This window comes from Vicugna pacos, chromosome 6, assembly GCF_048564905.1.
Source record: "Vicugna pacos chromosome 6, VicPac4, whole genome shotgun sequence".
Lineage (NCBI taxonomy): Eukaryota > Metazoa > Chordata > Mammalia > Artiodactyla > Camelidae > Vicugna > Vicugna pacos.
The window spans coordinates 23,259,531-23,278,020 of NC_132992.1; the positions used below are offsets into that span (position 1 = coordinate 23,259,531).

The window sequence follows — 18,490 nt, forward strand, 5'->3', positions numbered from 1 at the left end:
AACCTGAAGGCTCCACTGACTCAGTTTCCTCTGGGCACGAGCCAGTCACCACGTCCCAAAGCTTCTCCCTTCCCCAGATCTCCAGACGCACGCTCCCCTTTTCCATCCCCACTGTCTCTGTCCCACCTCAGAGCTTCGTGGTCTGATGATTTGTTTCTTTCCAAAACAGATCTCAAGACTTTTTCAAAAAATAACTTTTTCTTATTACACGAGCAATAGATACTCATAGAAAATTTAGAAAATGAAGGTTGACAAAAAGAAGAAAATGAAAACCACCATTTTGTTCGCAAGAGAGAAGACACTTTGAACTTTTCGGTAAATATCTTTTTTCAGTTTTGTTTCTCTAAAACATACAACGTTAAAGAAGTTTTTGTTGTTGGCTTTGTCTTAGCCTCATAACAAGGGGCCTCTCGACTTCTCTCCCAGTCTGTGTTCTTGGTCTTCCTGGTCTGGGCTCTGCTGATAGAACCCCTGGGAGCCACTGCAGGTTGAGGAGGGGAGAAAGTGCTCCTGGAGAGTCCGGGCAACCCCCCCCCCCAACCGGAGGCTGACTCAGGCTTCCTGGTGTGGGGCTTCAGGTGGTGCTTTTGACCACAGCCCCTCCCAGGGGGAGCCGGGAAGTGCTTTCCCAGGCTTCAGTTAGCTGTGGTGGGTGGAGAAGAGAGTGGTCTTGTGCAATAGGGTAAACCACTCCTCATTCAGGGCTGTTTGTTTAAGTGGGCAGGGATGGGTTTGGGAGAAATAACCCAGGTTTTGTCACTGTTTACTTGAACTGTTTGGACCAAGAAGTTTTGGAGAAAAACTCTCCCATATGAGGAGGGCAGGGTGGGTTATAAGAGATAAGATGCTGCGTGTCCCAAAGTTAAAGGCTCGAGGGCCCAGGCCAGCACTAACCTTGGGAGCCACAGGGAGGGTGGGGTTTGGGGACGGTGAGTGCAAGAAGGGCTCAAGAGGACCTAGCGCCCAAATTGCTGCAGGAATGTGGACCCCTGAGATTGCCAGTATCCCAAGTTTTCACAAGAAGCTAGAAATAAGGATTTTTTAAAAAAATAAAGTTTCCTGACTCTTTAAATGTTAGTAACTAATTAAATAAATTTAACCACTGTTTGGGTCACAGCCCCTTTGGCTGCCAGTGTGCAACCTTTCCAACAAGCCTTTACTTACTGCACATCTGCTGTGTACTTCACATAGGTTACTCTGCCTAAGTTACTCGGTGTGGATTCCTCCTCCTTTCCCTCATTCCTGCGTTGCGACCTTTAGTGATATAGCTGACTTACCTGTCCACTCCTTAAAGCTGAGTTTGGAGAACTCCTTCCCCTGTCTCCCTGCTCAAATCCCCAGTGCCCACCAACGTGACCTCTACCCACCAACCTCCCAGCTTTTCCTCCCAATGCTTGAGCCAAACGGAGCAGCTTGCTGACCCCAATCAAAGCAAGACCCATGACCTCCACTGCCCAGCTTTTGCTCGCTCTGATTTTGTTAAGCCTGGAACACCCAGACCCACCTGCTCATTTCATTTTGTACCTCCTTCATGCAGCTCTTTCTTAATCTCCTCCTAATCTCCACGGCTTGACCAGCCTCTGTTTTATTCAACAGCCACTTGTGGGATATCTTGTATACGCAAGTAGATCCTGGCATGGTGGATGCTAAGGTAAATAAGACCTGGTTCCCATCTCTGCCCTGAGGTGCCTCATCCCAACGAGGGCAGACAAATGCTAACATGGGCCATACATGTGTGACAGAGCTGTGTACAGAGGATGGAGAGGACAGGGATGAACTTTGGGGAAAAGGGGAGTTTCTTTGAACTGGATCACGGAGTAAGTAGGAGCTTTCCAGGGGCAAAGAAGTATTTGAGATAGAGGCAATTGCCTGTGCAAAGGAATGGAAATATGACAGTTCTGAGAATAGGAGTTATTTCGGTAGGGATGGAGCAGAGGGACAGCTGGGGAAGACTCAGTGGTTTGGGGACCAAGTTGTTTTGTTACGGTATTTGCATTCCTTACGCCAGCACTCCAGAGTGGAAGCTGCAGAAGAGCAGGTGCTGCATCTTAGCTTTCATTGCTCCACACCTGCCACCTGCCTGGGGGTGTGTACTCTGGATCAAAACCTTGCAGCAAAGACAGTGCTTAGTAGTGGTGAGAGCACCCCCTAGTGGCCTCTGTGCAATCCCACCTCCTGTCACCCAGCTGACCCAGCCATGCCCTCCATCCAAACAGCTCTTCCTGGAGAAGGTGCTTCGTCTGCCATGGTCTCACCTCAACTCCACTTCTCCCTAAGAGAAGGATATCCCCTTTGGTCCAACACTTATTAACCTCTTATTCTGTGCTGATTACTCTTCTAGGCATTGGGACACAGAATTTACCTCAGCCCTGGAAGTGCTCATAGAGAACCAAGGGATAATGAGGGTTGTTCTCAGTCCTTGGGGAACCAGAGGGATGGAGCCCATTTTGAGCCTCGATGGAAAGATGAATGGCTAGTAAAGTAGGAAGCAAAAATGCAGTGCCCCACGAAATGGGAACAGCCAAAGCACGGGAATGGGCCCCACCTCCTGCTGTCTACTCAATGTTTATTGAACCACTACCATTTACTAAGGTCATAGAGGACGTGTGGGGTGCCAGAGATGCATAGGTGACTAAGATGCCATCTGCATCTCCAGGAGTCCACAACCCAGTGGCAAGACAGATAAGTGAACAGAATGGAAAAGGGGGCATACTCTTTGTTGAGCATCCTGTTAGCAGACACAGGGGTGTGGAGCAGGTCATGCCCCGGAGCCAGGTGTGAGCTGTGTGTATGTGCGGGAGGATTTCAGGAATGAGAACTGGAGTTTAGGCTGAAAGATGAGAAAGAGGGAGGTGGTCCAGGCTGAGTATAACAGATACAAGAACACAGAGGTGTGAGGTTACCCATCAAAAGGAGGCCCATCCTGGGCTTCTTGTAAGGTTCTGCATCTTAATCTGGGTGCTGGGCTCCTGGGTGTGTGCAGTTATGGAAATTCATCGAGCTGTACATTTACCTTGCTTGCACTTCAGCCCTTTAAAAGGAGCCCCCAACCTCCCACATCGCCATTTTATTTTTCTGTAGAGCACTTATCACAATCTAAAAGTACTTCTTTTCTAAGACTAGACTCTGCCGCCATAATGTTAGGGTTTGAATCAGTCCTCTCGTACCAGCTCTAGGACCTTAGGGACTGAAATTTGCTGAGTCAGTTTCCTCACCTGTAAAACGAGGATAATAGAGGTACCTTCATCCCAGGGCAGTGTGCTGAGGCCATCTCCTGAGAGACGTACAGCACTTACATGGGGTTTCCAATGTGCTAATCTTGACCATACCAAATTTCTAACGACTGGTGGTGCCTGGCTCAGAGGCACTCAATAGTTTGTTGAACAAATGAAGAAACGAATTCAAAGGAAGATTTTTTTTTTTTTGGCCCCAGGAGGTAGCTCAAACAGAGGGGTGCGGGTTGGAGGGGAGCACCTCAACTAAAGGCTCCTTCCTGGGCAGGAGCTCAGAGCCTGGGGAGCAGCTACACTCCTGTGAAGAAGCAAAGGCTTTGATGGGTGGCCACATGGGAACCTGTCCCCAAACCAAATGGAGTAGACACAAGAATCAGGGTTCAAGCCTGTACACTCTCCCTCCCCTGCCATCCTCAACTACACACTGCAGTTAAAGCTGGCCTCAGCTACTGAACAGGCTCATTGACAAGCTCAAACCAGTGCCCCAGCCTCCCTAGGCCCCCTACTTCCACTGCCCTCCGTCCCCTCCCATCCCTTCTTCTCCTCCTCCTCCTCTTCCCTTACCTCCCCTCTGGTGGTCAGACTTGGCGCTTCTCCCTGCCCCCAGGGGCCAGGGCTAGGACAGTTTCGGGAAGGGTGGGAAAACCTGCTAAACAGGGTGACCAAAGCCTGAACCGGTTGGACAGGGCGGCCCCATCTCCCCCCAGCAGCTCTGTCCCTCTCCTGGCCCACAGAGCAGAGGCAGGAGACTCACAGAACAAATCGTTTTATTACACTGAGGGTGGACTGGGGCCTGTGGGAAGTAGGGGAGTGGGTGGGGGTGGGAGTGTGATGTTGGAGTGCCCCGGGGGGTTTGGGGAGGATACAGAGGATCTGGCTCTGTGGGCCAGGTTGGGGCTAACTCTCGGGGGAAGGGGAAGAGGAGGCAGGCACTAGAGAGCCACTTTCCACTCCTCTCACCCAGCCCCGTGGCATTAAATAAACAAAAAGCAACTCTGTACAACAAAACATACAGGGAAGTCCTTCTCCCCAGCCCTGGACTGTGCAGAGTGGGAGGGGCAGCTCTGGAGGATGGGTTGGGCCCTCCAGCTTCTGATGCCACCCCAGGCCCCTTCCCAAGGCCATGTGGTGGGGGCAGGCAGCTTTGAACAGGAAGCAAATCTTCCTCTGAAATCCTAGGCCAACAGGTCAACCGTGTGTGGGACTCCTGGCTCAAAGATTTTCAGCACCTCTCAGACCCTTGAGCATTCTCAGGAACAAGCAGCCTGAGCTTAGCTAAGACACCTCCAAGCCAGGCTTGAGCCCTGGTCTTGGAGGCAGAATGGGTCTGGGAAACAGGCTGGAGGTATCCGGTCTCAAAGTCTTCCCCAGCCCAGGCCTCCATCTCAGCAAGGAGGAAACAGGGCCAGGTGAGAGCTGGCGAAAGCCCTCGAGAGCCCCTGGCTCAAGGGCCAAGGCAGCCCCTGGCTCAGAGGGGTCGGGTTGTTTGGTAATAGACCAGGTGCTCCATGTCCTCGGTGGTGGAGACCTTGGAGCTGGTGGGGGTAGGGGGTGGGGGACGGCCGTGGCCGTGTCTGTGGAAGCCCTTCCTCTGGTTCTTGAAGAAGCAATAACCCAGGATGGCTACCACCACCACGATGCAGGTGCCCAGCAGGACTGCGATGGCCACTTCCATGGAGCCTGGGGGAGGAAGGAGCTGACTGCAGCGTTCCCAGAGCCTGCTTAGTTCTGACACCCACCCCTACTCTGTATCGAAGGGACCAAGGCAAGTGGATGCCGGGTGTGGGAGGACCTCTGCCCCTCGGGCAGCTGAAAAGCTCCATTGAGAGCTCAGTGGGAGGGATTCCGATGGGCCTCGGTCTCAGCTCCGGGTTGCTCTCCTTGCAGGCATCACAGGGAGGGGCCTGGGACTCTGACGGCACACCCCTGGCACGTGCATTTTTATGCTTCTCCCTTGCCCATGGCAGGTATCACTATTGATTGTGGTGCTCTGTCCCTTTAGCCAACCTCAGGATCCTTCTCAACACAGGTTTAGGCAGTCACAACCAATTGTGTGGAGTTGATCCCTGAGTTGATACCTAATTCAGTGGTGACAGGGTAGACTGGGGCTTACCTGTGTTGGGAACGGGGCTTTCCCGCCGCAGACCAAACACATCCTTCTCTACAAAATGATGGGGGGAGAAACAAGTCAATCTGAAGGGCTCGGAGACTCAGCCACTCCTCAGCAGTGCCCCAGACCCCCACTGCCACCCTCTCCCACCCCCATTCCAGCTGTTCTGAGGACGAGGTGTGACCAGTCCAGGCCTTGGGACACAGCCCAGTGCTCTAGTGCTCCAGCTAAGCCCTTCCCCTCCCCATCTTCTGCCCCCACTGCCCGGCTCACTGGAGATGCCACGACAGGACTCAAGGCACTGCTCCTCCTCCTCAAAGTTGTTCTTGTTGCCATAACAACCGCCATAGGTAAAGCGGGCGCAGCGTTCAGTGAAGGGGTTATAGTACCAGCGTGGGATGCTCTCCAAGCAGAGGCCGGTATCTGGCAGGTCCACGCAGTGGCCTGGGGGGTAAAGAGCAGGCAAAGGGGTGAGTGTCCACAAGGCATCCCTGCCACCACCAGGCTCTACATGGCTGCTGCATGTCACCTCCCAAGCCACCTCATGCTGAGGATGGCTGTGACTCAGTGAGGGCCTCAGGGGCCCCAGAAACATTTGGCCCATCTGCAGTGTTGCCAGAAGCAAGGAAATAAATCCAGGACAGTAATCTTAGGCCCAGAATTACCCTAGGCTGACTCACATAACTATTTCTTTTTCAATTTTCTGTCAGCATTCCTGATTATATCAAGGACTTGGTTTTCTCTCCATCACTGGATGGTCTAACTTTTAACAAAGAAGGCTCAGGATCTGGGCCTTGGCAGGCAACAGTGTCCAGCTAGAATTGATTACCATGTTTCATTGTACTTTTTTAAATAGTCAGTCTCAATTTGTGGCACATAATAGAGGCTTTCCATTTATGGTAGTGATGTAACATTTCCTTTATAATACATTAAGTTAAACCAGTAACATCTCAGCGACATGTGGGTATGACTAAATTTCTGAAGGTGTTAAGAGGATGTCTGATGCTTGGGAAACACAGAAGGAAAGCCAAGGAGGTGCGCCCAGCCTGGTACACCCAGCAGGCCCGTTTGGTATGTTGATGGGATGAGTGAGGACGGCAGTGGAGCCCTGACCCAGGGGACCTGTGCCGGAGCTCACCTTTGTCTCTGGGGAAATGGATCCTCTGGAGTTTATCAAAGTCACTGGTATCTGCAAAGATGAAAGATCAGAGACTCAACAAGAGTCTCTCAGAGGCGCAGGGCAAGCGGTCCAGCCCTCCCCACCGCTGCCCACCGCCCCTCCATCTCCCAGGCCTCACATTTTTCACAGGTGGCCTCGTCGGAGGCGTCAGGGCAGTCGGGAGTGTCGTCACACTCCAGGAAGCTGTCGATGCAGCAGCCATCGCTGCAGCGGAACTTGCTGGAGTGACAGGTGCCAGAGCACACTGGGTGGGGGCAGGACGGGGCGGTGGGTGAGGTCAGGCTCCAGCAGAGGCCAGCAAGTATCAAGGGTCCATCATCTACTTGGCCCTTTCTACCCTAATGCGACAGCATGACCCAACCCCTGTTCCCTTTCCACCCCCGCCCCCCAAACCCTGCTACACGCAAAATGGGCAGACCCAGATTAGGAGGATGCTGGGCTGCAAGGGGTGGGTTGCTTGTGGTCCTCCACATCCTATGAGGGTAGGACTGGTTTGGGCCAAGGCAACATGGTCAGGGGCCTAGAGCTGATAAGGGCTGGAGGGCTGGCAGGGGTGAGAGGAATAGGGAAAGGAGCAAAGCCCACCTGGATGGTGCCTTTCCACTGAGGGGCCTAGGAGAGAAAAACCGAGAAGTGAGAGGAGGCAGGGCCAGGCCCCAAAGGGCGAAGGGATGAGCTGACAGGGGCCTGGGGACAGGAGACTCCCCCGCCCACCTCCCTGACCTGTGACGAGGTAACACCTACCCTGGGGGAAAGTGACCTGAGCCCCAACACTGCTTCGCAAAGGCCCACCTTGCACATTGCGGCAGGCGAGCTTGCACTCTTCTTCCCAAAGGTAGTTGTTCTTGTTGCCCAAGCAACCCCCATAGACGAAACTCTTGCAGATCTGTTCCGTGGGGTCGTAGTACCAGCGGGGGAAGGAGCCTCGGCAGCGGCCCACCTTGCTGGATGCGAGGCAGTATTCTGGAGGGAGGAAAGCTGGTGAGGGGGGTCTGCGGGCCCAATCAACTGAGGTAGGGGGTGGCTCCTGGTGCTACTTCCCACCCCCTTCCTCACCTTCTGTCTGCTTGGCGGACAGCACGGTGACTGTGACGTTGGACGTGCTCTCTGGCTGCTCTGAGCCGGCCACTGTCAGCTGGAACACGTAGCTGCCTTCCTTGAGTCCCCACAGCTCCACCTGGTCCGGGTCATTCCTCTACACACAGGATTGGCCATCAGGCTGGGACCCCTCGATGCCCCTGGGCTGCCCCAGGTCCCCCTAGCCAACCCCCCACTCCCACTGGGGAGAGCAGAGGGACTTGGTATTAAGTGTATCCTCAGCTCCTATCCACCCCACCCTGTCTGGAGCCACGGGTTGGCTGATGGCCTCAAAAAAGGGGCCCTGGAGAGCTGAGGTGAGGGTCAGGGAGCCAGCCCAGTGTCTCACCTCTACCCGGACATCTGTGTCACCCTGCAGTAGGTGCCAGTCTGTGTTCTCACTCTTCAGCATGAGGGGTTCCTGGGGCTGTACCTTCAAGTCTATGCCTGCCAAGCTCTTGGGGATCCTGGACCCTGAGAGGAAGGTGAGATAAGGTGAGGTATTCATTCTCACTGAATGGACAGGATCTCTCCTAGGGTGAGGGGTTGGTGCCGTATGGGTGACCTAGACCAACCTGAGACTTAGCAGCCTGCACGGGGGTACAGATGGGCGTTCACAACCAAACCATCCTCTCGTCCTCTATTTAGATATATTATACTACGACGTTTTTATGTTGTAAAACCAACTTTCTGAAGCAAATAACTGAGCAACATTGCTATCTGATCCCATTTAGGGAGAAAAAAATATATATATATGCACATATATTTGGAAGGGGGGCTTTTCCTGTTTTCTATAATAAGCAGGTACTTGTGATAATTGCTTTAAAAAGTTAGTAACAACACTTTTGAAAAGCCAGATAAGTTAATGTGTAATTAACACCATCACCCCTCACTCTGCGGCCTAGATCACTGCTGAGAAACCCATCTGGATAGAGGCCTTAAGCAGAGAGTCCCCAGGCTGTGCCATGTCAAGCCTGGGTGTCCCAGGATAATTGGCCACGGAGGAGGATGCCTCTGCCATCTCAGACAGACTCAGCTTCTAGTTACAAGAGGACCCAAGGGAACCATGCCCTCCCTCGACCAGGGAGTGCCCGTGCCTGAGGCTTCCTCGAGTCTCAGGTTAGGGCTGGAAAGAGAAACAGCACAAAGCCGGATTCCTGCCTGCAGTGGGTTGAATGGTGCCCCCCTCCCCAAAATGTCCGTGTCCAATCTCCAGAATTCATAAATATGACCTTATTGGGGGAAAAAAAGGTCTTTGCAGAATTAATCGATTTAAGCATCTCCACATGAGACAATCCTGGATTGGCTGGGTAGGCCCTAAATCCAATGACAAGTGCCTTTAGAAAAGAGAAAACAGGGAAGGAAAAGAAGGCTGTGTGAAGACAGCAGCAGACTGCAGTGATGCAGCCAGGAGCTAAGGAATGGCTGAAGCCACCAGAAGCTGGAGGAGGCAAGGAAAGATTCTCCCCCAGGGTTTTCAGAGGGAGCGTGGCCCTGCTAATACCTTGATTTGGGGCTTCTGGCCTCCAGAACTATGAGACAGTACATTTCTGTTGTTTTAAGCCACCCAGGTTGTAGTAATTTGGTACAGTGGCCCTAGGAAACTGACACATGCCCTTGAGGGTGTTATGGGCCACTTAGGCAGAGAAGACCCAACAGCATGAGGCAACGTGGGACAAAAGACCCAACAAGATGAAGGGATTTGTGGTACATAAACGAGACAGGAAATGGATGTTCAGAGAAGGGAAAGACAGTGGCAAGTCAGAGGGAAAAGGTGAGGCTTGTGAAGAAGACAGAAGGGATTTTTTGATTCTTTTGTTTTTAATTTGTTTGGTTGTAGGGGAGAATGTTCTGTGTTGCAGATGACAGCAGAAAACATGATGAACCAAAGCAACGAGCCAGGAATTTGCAAGACTGGTTTGGTGGACGTTAAGACCAGCCTGCCTGGAATAGACGTCCAAGGGCCCTGGATGCTGGGTCAGGGCATGTGGACGCACCGGGAGTGACAATCAAATATTTAACAACTGGTGATACAGGAAGGAGACAGACACTGGCTGTGAACAGTAGCACAAAGTCCTTGCGGCCATGGCTGCACTAGACATTGACGTCCTAGATGCCAGGTCGAGGTCCAGGAGTCCTAAGGGAGGGGTCAAGGGCCCAGGCAGCAGGGAAACTCCTGAGCTCCAGTCAGCATCTGTTTACCTATCTGTTTGGAATTATTCCTCTGGGGCAAGGAGGCTGGCCAGTGGACCAGTGCAGGGGTTCAAGGTAGATGCAATAGGAGTGATCTAAAGTAAGGGACAGCTGAGAGATGGAAAGGAGGATGTGAGAAACAATTCTGGGCAGACGCTTCAGGCTTCCGTGACTGACAGGTGCTGGGAACTGGGGAAGGAGAGCCAGGGCAAGAGCGGAAGGGAAATCAGGTAGAGCAGGAACATGTGGTTTTAGTCAGAGAGAAGTTGAATTTGAGGGAGGGAAAACCATCCAGAGGGGAGGTGCACAGTGGGAGCTCCAGAGAAGCCAGAGATGGATAAAGATCTGGAGTCATTAACAAAGCTGCCCCTTGTTGAAGTGTGCCGGGTACCAGGCTAGGTATTTTACCTGCAGCATCTCCACTAGGGGTTGCCAAACTACAGCCCATGGGCCACATCTAGCCCACCACCTGTTATATTTTTAAATGATTGAAAAAAAATTAATTAACACTCTGTGACATGTGAAAAGCACATAAAACTCAAATTTGTATCCATAAATTAAGATACAGATTCACCTATTTATTTACATATCATGGATGGCAGCTTTGACATTACAATGGCAGAGCTGAGCAGTTGTAACCAACACTATATGGCCCACAAAGCCTAAAATATTTACTATTTGAACCTTCACAGAAAGTTTGTTGACCCTGATCTACGTCGCCTACCTTCCTAACCATCCTGCCACAAATGCATTCTTTCCACATGAGAAAATTGACACCAAAGAGGTTAAGTGACTTGCTCAGGGTTGCTGAGTTTCTAAACAGCAGAGCTGGGATTTGAATCAGGTTCTGACTCATGCTCTCTCCAAAACATCAAAGCGCCATGCTGCAGGTCATACCTGCTTAGAGCTATGATTTTGATTGCCTTTATAATGTTACGGTTTTGTTTTTGTTTTTAGCTTAGGTAATACACGTACATAATGAAAAATTTTAAAAATACTAAAGGGTAGTGAGAATTAAGTCCCCTCTTCTTAACCCTTCAGGTTCCTCTCTCCAGAGGCATCCACTCTTACTAGTCTGGGGGGGGGGGTGTGTATGTGTAAATATCAAGAGAGAGAGAATTGAATTCACAAGCATGCAGGTTCTTCGTCTTGCTTTTCCCTTAACACATACTGGAAATCATTTCATAGCAACACGGAACAAACTTTTTTCGGTTGCATAGTACTCCATTGTATGAATGTGCCATAATTTACAACATTTGGATCTCTTAATTTGGATTCTTCCTTTCTTCCTAAGAACTAACCCATGCTGCTTCAGGGTTTATTATTATTAAAACAGCACCACAGTATCCAATTATAGGATGTGCTGACAGACACCTAGATTGTTTCCAATTCTCTGCTCTTATAAACAATACAGTGAGTGACTGGCTGGTAAGTTGTTTTCCACATGTTTAAGTATAGCCGCAGGATTAGTTCCTGCAAGTGGAACTGTGTTGGGGTTATGTTATGTGCATTTCAATTTTTGATGGATATTGCCAAAACTGCCCTCCACAGAGGCTCTGCAGAGGGTGTGTCAAGTGGAAGAGTGTGTTCAACTGAAGCGAAGAAGGTAAAGAGATAAGAACACCTGGTAGGAGGCTGAGTCACAGGGAATCCTCTTTGATGAGGCAGAGGAAGCAGAGCCAATAGGGGACTTACAGAGGGTGGTCCCAGAAGTGAGAAGACCAGGACACACAGTGACAGAAAAGGGATGGGAGAGGAGAGCTTCAAAGGAGAAACATGTCAGAAGGTGCAGAGGCCTCCAGGAATGAGAAAAGGGAACCAAGGTTACAGGGGTTGAGGGGAAGTGAGGCTGGGAGAGCAGGCAAGTACTTGTCTGGAACCAAACCTCAGCCGGTGGCTTGAGGGCCCAGCAGGGGCCAGCCCCAGGCCCTGAGGTGAGAGGCCAAGCCAAGGGGGCAGTGAGCTGGGAGAAGCCCATTCCTCCCACCTTGCATTTTTCAAAAAGTAATCAGCAGTCTGAAAGGGGAAAGAAGACAGATTACTTGGCAGTCTACTTAGCAGACAGACAGGGCTAGCCCCATCGGCCCCCAGGGTGGAAGTGGCAGCAGAGTGATATGTCAGACCTTGGGCCAAATCAGCAATGTCCACCCACACGCAGCTGGTCCTCTCCAAGTCCCAGCCCCTAGGAGCAAGGGGCAGATGCCCTGCCCTACCACTCCCTTTGTCCCACCCCCAAGAGAGCAGAGGGCCAGAGTGGCAATAAAGCTAGCCCCTCCCCCAGCTACCAGGCCTCAGGACATCTCCAGGGCAACAGACTCCACCTTCTAAGCCACTCCTCCCTCAGAAAGTGGGGGAGAGCAGGGGAAGGGAGAGGAAGGACCCAGGTACTCAGGAGGCCCCAGGAATCTGGATTGGACCAGCCTAGCCACAGGCAGGGAAAGGGGAACAGATCGAACCACCCTGCAGGGGATTTCCCCAGTGCAAGAATCAAAAAACCCCTGAACACTCGCCTACCTTGCCTGCCTCGGTCTCCCCTGGCCTAGCCTCCAGGATGCCATAATGTTTGTACCCACTTCCAACCTCTCTGGCCAGGCTTAGCTGAGAATGGACTCCCTGACACACACACACAGCATCCTCCACTCACCCAAACAGTGCAGTGCCCTGAAATGGCTAGGGTTCATGCTAAGTCTAAGCTTTAGCCAGCCCCCCACAGGCCCCAGGAAATCCCAACGCCATCCTGAGTTGTCAGCTAGGCCAGTCAGGGGGTGGGGAGGTTTCCAGAAGAGGAAAGCCTCGTCTAGCTCTGCTCTCTGACCAGACCCCAGAGTTTTAGGCACTGGCTCAGCAGTGGGACTCCGATGGGTCTTGTCAGAGCAGGGAGGGCACAGGCATCTCAGGTCAATTAGAGTCATCACCACCTACACTCTGCTGCTTCTTGTGGAACAGGCTCAGGCCCTGATCCAGAGGGAACCAGTGGCCCAGCCTAGCCCAGAGACAGTGTCTCCCTCCCGGAATCTCCATTCCACCTCTCCTCAGAGCTCCAGGAGAGCTATTGGGAGGACGGGGAGAAGAGCAGGCCCTTAACCAGGAAAAGGGTGGACAGAGAAATCCCTTCTCCGCTTGCCAGAACTGAGCACCGCGACTCAGCCCCAGCCAGTCCTGGCCCCTGGGTACCCCAGTCTCTGGTTCTGTTGTCCGCTAGGCTGTCAGACAGGTTTTCTACCAGAAAGGTGCTCTTATGTGGAAAAGAGCACAGGAATTTTGGCGATCCTGCCTGGGCTTGAGTCCTAGGTCTCCCATTTGTGGGCAGTGTTATCCTGGGCAAATTATTTAACATGGGAGCCAGTTTCCTAATCTAAAAAGTGGGACAACTACTAATAGCACCCTTTTCAGAGGTGGTTGTCCTGATGCCTAAGTGAGAGGCTGAGTGGCACAGCAATCAGCAAACTGTAAAGTACTAATAGAGGTTATCAGTGTGACCCATCCCTGCCCTGGAGCCCCACCTGGCCAGAATAGCAGGTGGAGAGAATGGGGAACGAAGGTCTCTGGAGAGGCCCTGATCCCAGTTAACTGCTCAGTCCCAGGAGGAAAGAGGAGGAGCCCCGGGTCCCACTTTGCCTGGAAGTAAACAAGGTGAGCAGACAGCTTGGCTACCAGATCCTAAGCAGGAAGAGCCCTGACTGCTTACGAGTGTGCACACACACATACACTTGCCTAAAGAGATGACATCCCTTCCCTACCAGGTATACATACCATTGGGCTGACTCAGCCAGAAACCCTCCTCACCCACCCCAGAGCCTCTAGGCTCCTGTGCCCACAATACTGCTCCCTCCCTAGTTGGGTCACCCCCAGACTGGGTTTGTTTTTTAGACTCTGGGGATCTGGCAGTTTTCCCCAAACCACCGAAAGTCCAGTACATTGGAGGAAGGGTGCAGGGAGATGCTATAACCAATCCCAGCAGTGGAGATGGAGCCTATCCTTCACCGGGTTCACTTGATGGCCTCAAGGTGCCTAGGACAGTGCTTAGCCGGGAAAACCTATCTAGTCACCAAGTGGCCTCCAGACAGTTCACTCCCTGCCCTGGCCAGGCCTATTAGGGCCAGAAGTGGGAATCCCCGGAAGCTGCCTCCTGGTTCCCATACACACATCCCAGAGCACCAGCCCACTCTCCATTCTGAATTTAGGAGCCATTCTGGGCTCTAGAATGTCACCCCACCCCCCATTCCTGTAGCCTGTGTCCTTCATTTACTGTTTATGCAGCCTACTTCTAAGGAGGAGTTGGGGTAGAATGGGTCTCTCCTCCTAACTCCTTTCTGATGCTGGCCTCGCGCAGGACTCCATAACCAGCCCCTTCTCTGGGTCGTCCCAGATCCACCCATCCCGCCACCCTCGTCCTTACCTACAAAGCCTTGGGTCCGCAGCTCGCGGTAAGATCGGTAAACCTCCCGCCTGAGGTAGTTGATGAAACCCTCCCTGGGTGCGAACTTGCACACAAAGTTCTGTTCGTAGAGGCAGTCGATGAGGAAGCAGGAGGCGATGGCGTCTTCCCCGCCGTCGGGCTGTAACTCCACCAGCGCCAGATTGCAGTTTTCGGAGCTGCAGCAGGCATGCACGCAGTCCCGGCCGCGGCGCACGGTGAGGGAGCGCAGAAAGGTGGCCCCGTTTCTGACCGAGGCGTTGGTGTCCAGCACGAAGGCAGGCACCCCGGGGGTAAAGCGGCCCAGGCAGTTGTCTGCCGTAAGCAGACCGGGGGGCACCGGCGGTGGCCCGGCCTGGGTGCGCAGGAGGCCGATTGCGCCCAGAAGCCACACGGCGACCGCCAGAGTGCGGGCTTGGGAGAGGCAGGCCCCCGCCATCGTCCTCCCAGGGACCATCGCCCTCCTCCCCACAGGGGTCACCTTCACAGTGCGGGCTTCTGGGCTCCGAGGGTGCTAGCGACCTGAGAAAGGGGAGGGGAGGGAGGAGGAGACACCGGATCAGCCAGGAGACTTCAAAGGAGGCGGGCCGGCCGGGAGGAAGTGAAGAGGAGGACGGAGGAGCACCGTGCACCCCGGGAGTGAAGTGGGGCACGCAGGCCCGATCCTCTTACGCACACTCCCGCGACCCAGCCACTAGACGGCTAGAGTTCACGTACCCGGACACACGCACGGGCGCAGAACAAAGGGCATGCTCCAAACCGCTCCGCCTCCGCCTCGCTCTCCCAGGCCCGGGTTACCTGCGCAGGTGAGTGGGGTGGGGCCGAGGTTCCGGTCCCGGCCTCCAGCGCGGCTCGGGACGCCGCTTCCGCCCCGATGCCTGGTGCGCTGGGGATCGGCCACCTCCTCCCCTCTGGTTTCTGGTGAAACTGAGTCAGCGCGGCCGGGGCGAGGCGGACATTAACCCCAGTGCCGCCGGCCCGCCCACGCCCGCCGAGCCTCCGCCGCACCAGCTTCCGGACCGCCTGCCGCGCGTCCCCGCGATCCCCGACCCCTTCCCCACGGCCTGGTTCCCAAAGGGGCTCATAGGCCCTGGTGCCCTGCCTCGGGGCGCGCCCCTCAAGGCTGCTCTACGCCGGCTCCACCAAGTTCAGCCTCAGGTAGGGGGGATCCCGCGCCCCAGAAGAGCACCCCTATCCCCAGAGGCCAGGACAGGACGCTCTAGCGAATCGGTCACCCAAGGGTCGGGTGCTCTGGAGCGGCTGCCTCCGGCTTTCTTTTCCAGTTGGAACCAGCTTTCTCAGACCCGTGCCTGAGGCGCAAGTGAAGCTGCTGCAGGAGGAGAAATGGGGAAAAGCCCGACGCAAATGATCTCGCTGTCATCGTCAGCCCTCGGGGACTCATTTCCATCCCGTGGCGGGAAGAGATCCCAGAAGCTGTGTGAATGCCCCTTTGGTAACCGGAATCCGGGATGCCCGTCGCCGCCGCCGCCTTTGCCAGCTCCGGAAGCCCTCCTTTCTGCCAGAGTGAGAAACTGAGGCGAATTCCCAGGGCCAGGCTTCCCTGCTTGCCCCGCAGTGGTTCCTTTTTGTTGGAGGCCCTTTCTCATCTTGTACTAACATTTACGTTCGGGTCTCTGTTGGAGCTGAGTCTGTGTTAGCCTCATTGGTCGGCTACTTCCTTCCCTGGAGCTCAGAATCCCTCTCCTCTCTCACCAAGGGGATGCTCCTGGTCAGGAGCTGGCTGCTCTCTTCCAGTGAAATGCCATCCTTGGAAGCTAGGGGTTCCTGCTCATCAAAGTAGCTGAGTTAATAAATTTCACACAACCACGGACTCCTTGCTTTTCCTGAGTGAAGAAAAGACCATTCTTAAAAATACCATTCTCTTAAAAATCATTCTTTACAGAGCAAGATTAATCCTGTTAATGCTCTCCCCAAAAAGAGACTCAAAGCCTTTCCATGATGACTTAACCCCCCACCCAATGGGAACAGTCTTCCTACTTTCTCTTCTAGGGCAGCTTTGCCCACTAGGTCATTGTAGCCAAACCTGCAATCATTTTCCCTGGCTGAACTGTAACATTCCCTAACTGCCCATATTGTGGGTGTTGGGGTGGGAATTTGGAGTTTGTCTCCCCTTCTCTGGATTTTCTGGGGTTTTACACTGTCCCAGACACAGTGGGGAACATAGAGCAAAGATGGTACACTGGGAATGAAGCCTAGGATTGTGCAGTTACTGAAAAGAAAGGATTTTGTTGAAATTTGATTCCTGTCTCCTTCAATACCTTATACACACAAGAATCCCAACACAGGAGACTATTACCTTATGGTACTATTACCACCAATTTATCATTACTTCCATCATATATACCATTACAAAAACCTATATCTATCAAGCCCTAACAATGTCCAAACCCTGTTCCTAAGTACTTCCCACACATTGGTCCATATACTCAGAACAAACCAAGAGACCTAAACAAGCATTTATCCAATGAAGACATACAAATGGCCAATAGGCACATGAAAAAATGCTCCATATTGCTAATTATCAGAGAATAATTAGCAATTTGAATACAAATCAAAACTACAATGAGGTATCACCTCATACCAGCTAGAATGGCCATCATTTAAAAATCCACAAACGATAAATGCGTCACACCCTTTTGAAGAAAAGGGAACCCTCCTACACTGTTGGTGGGAATATAGTTTGGTGCAGCCATTATGGAAAACAGTATGGAGTTTCCTTAAAAGACTAGGAATAGACATACCATATGATGCAATAATCTCACTTCTGGGCATATATCCCGAAGAAACTCTAATTCAAAAAGGTACATGCACCCCAATGTTCATAGCACCACTATATACAATAGCCAAGACATGGAAACAACCTAAATCTCCACCCACAGATGACTGAATAAAGAAGATGTGGTATATATATCTACAATGGAATACTTACTCAGCCATAGAAAAGAATAAAATAATGCCATTTGCAGCAACATGGATGGACCTGGAGATTGTCATTCTAAGTGAAGTAAGCCAGAAAGAGAAAGAAAAATACCACATAATATCACTCATATGTAGAATCTAAAAAATAATAATAAAGAAAAGAAAAAAGAAGACACTAGTGAACTTACCTACAAAACAGAAATAGACTCACAGACATAGTAAACAAACTTAACGGTTACCGGGGGGAGGAAAGGGGGTGGGAAGGAATAAATTAGGAGTTCGAGATGTGCAAATATATAAAGTAGATAAAAATCAAATTTCTTCTGTATAGCACAGGGAACTGTATTCAATATCTTGTAATAACCTATAATGAAAAAATATGAAAACAAATATATGTATGTATATGTATGACTGAAATATTATACTGTACACCAGAAATTGACACACTGTAACTAACTACACTTCAATTTAAAAACAAAAAACACCAAACAGATGATTTAGATTTATGTGTATTTTAGAATTTTACACATTGAACATGTCTTTTTTAAAACATCTCTTGAATAATATTTTTTAAAGTTTTCTAAATGATTATATATTATACATAGCATTTTCTTAACTATATTAAATATATATGCATAGCAAAAAGACTAGAAAGAAACTTGCCAGAATGCTAGCAGTGGTGGTTTTTGTGTGGCAGGATTATGGGGAAACGTTTTAGAAAATTTAGAAATGTTTCTAAAATGAACATATTTTAACTGGGAAGGATTCCAGCTAAAAAAATAAAATAAAATGAACATGTTTTTCTTGTATTATAAAAAAATTTAAAAAGAAAAAAAGCATTTGAGAACAGCCTAGTTCTGATGGGGTCTGCCTACTACTTATTTTATCCCACCACTGGAGCCAGGCCAGGCCAGGCCAGGAGAGCAGGGCAGACACCCTCACCTCTGGCCAGGCCTGCATACTCTTTATTTCCCCATCCTGCTATGACCCTGTGGTGCTGGTGGGTTTTCTTCTTATTTTATCTTGAACCTTGAGTTCCCTTATCTTGGGCAAACTTATTGGTGAATGGTGACATGCGCAGGTCAATGCTGAGATGGAAGAATGTAAATAAGGAGCCTTACTCTAGAACTAATGGGCATAACTCATTTGTGTGCCAGCAAGCTTCACTGGGGCCATGTTGTGTGCTCATGTAGACTCTCACCAACTCCCAGTCTACAGATGAGGAAACAGGCTCAGAGAGGCCCCATGCATGAACCCATCTGTGTTCCAGTGTAGGCATTCATGAAGCTTGCATATTGCAATCCATCACCAAGTTCTGTTGGATATTACCCCCTAAATAG

At 51.4% G+C, this 18,490-nt stretch overlaps 1 protein-coding gene across 3 annotated transcripts; it reads right to left on the reverse strand.

Moving 5' to 3' along the window:
• Nucleotides 1–3,982: 3,982 nt before the first annotated feature.
• SPINT1 (serine peptidase inhibitor, Kunitz type 1) lies at nucleotides 3,983–15,601 on the reverse strand. 3 transcript variants are annotated; one of them, XM_006201661.4, is made up of 11 exons: nucleotides 15,009–15,601; nucleotides 14,193–14,732; nucleotides 7,950–8,074; nucleotides 7,580–7,718; nucleotides 7,316–7,486; nucleotides 7,109–7,135; nucleotides 6,642–6,767; nucleotides 6,482–6,532; nucleotides 5,617–5,787; nucleotides 5,347–5,394; nucleotides 3,983–4,913 (listed from the first exon to the last, which is right to left on the reverse strand). In XM_006201661.4, exons 2-11 carry the CDS (start codon nucleotides 14,665–14,667, stop codon nucleotides 4,702–4,704), a joined length of 1,545 nt encoding a protein of 514 aa, XP_006201723.1. In that variant the 5' UTR covers nucleotides 14,668–14,732; nucleotides 15,009–15,601; the 3' UTR covers nucleotides 3,983–4,701. The 3 variants fall into 3 exon arrangements, with proteins under 3 accessions (XP_006201723.1, XP_015092623.1, XP_072818761.1); XM_015237137.3 differs by having other exon boundaries at nucleotides 14,928–15,601; XM_072962660.1 differs by lacking the exon at nucleotides 6,642–6,767.
• Nucleotides 15,602–18,490: the final 2,889 nt, after the last annotated feature.

Coding starts and splice junctions, on each gene's coding strand:
- SPINT1 (XM_006201661.4), bottom strand. CDS start 14,667: ATGGTCCCTGGGAGGACGATGGCGGGGGCCTGCCTCTCCCAAGCCCGC. Junction 7,719..7,949: donor ACACAGATGTCCGGGTAGAG/GTGAGACACTGG, acceptor TCCTGTGTGTAG/AGGAATGACCCGGACCAGGT. Junction 6,533..6,641: donor CGAGGCCACCTGTGAAAAAT/GTGAGGCCTGGG, acceptor TCATCTTTGCAG/ATACCAGTGACTTTGATAAA.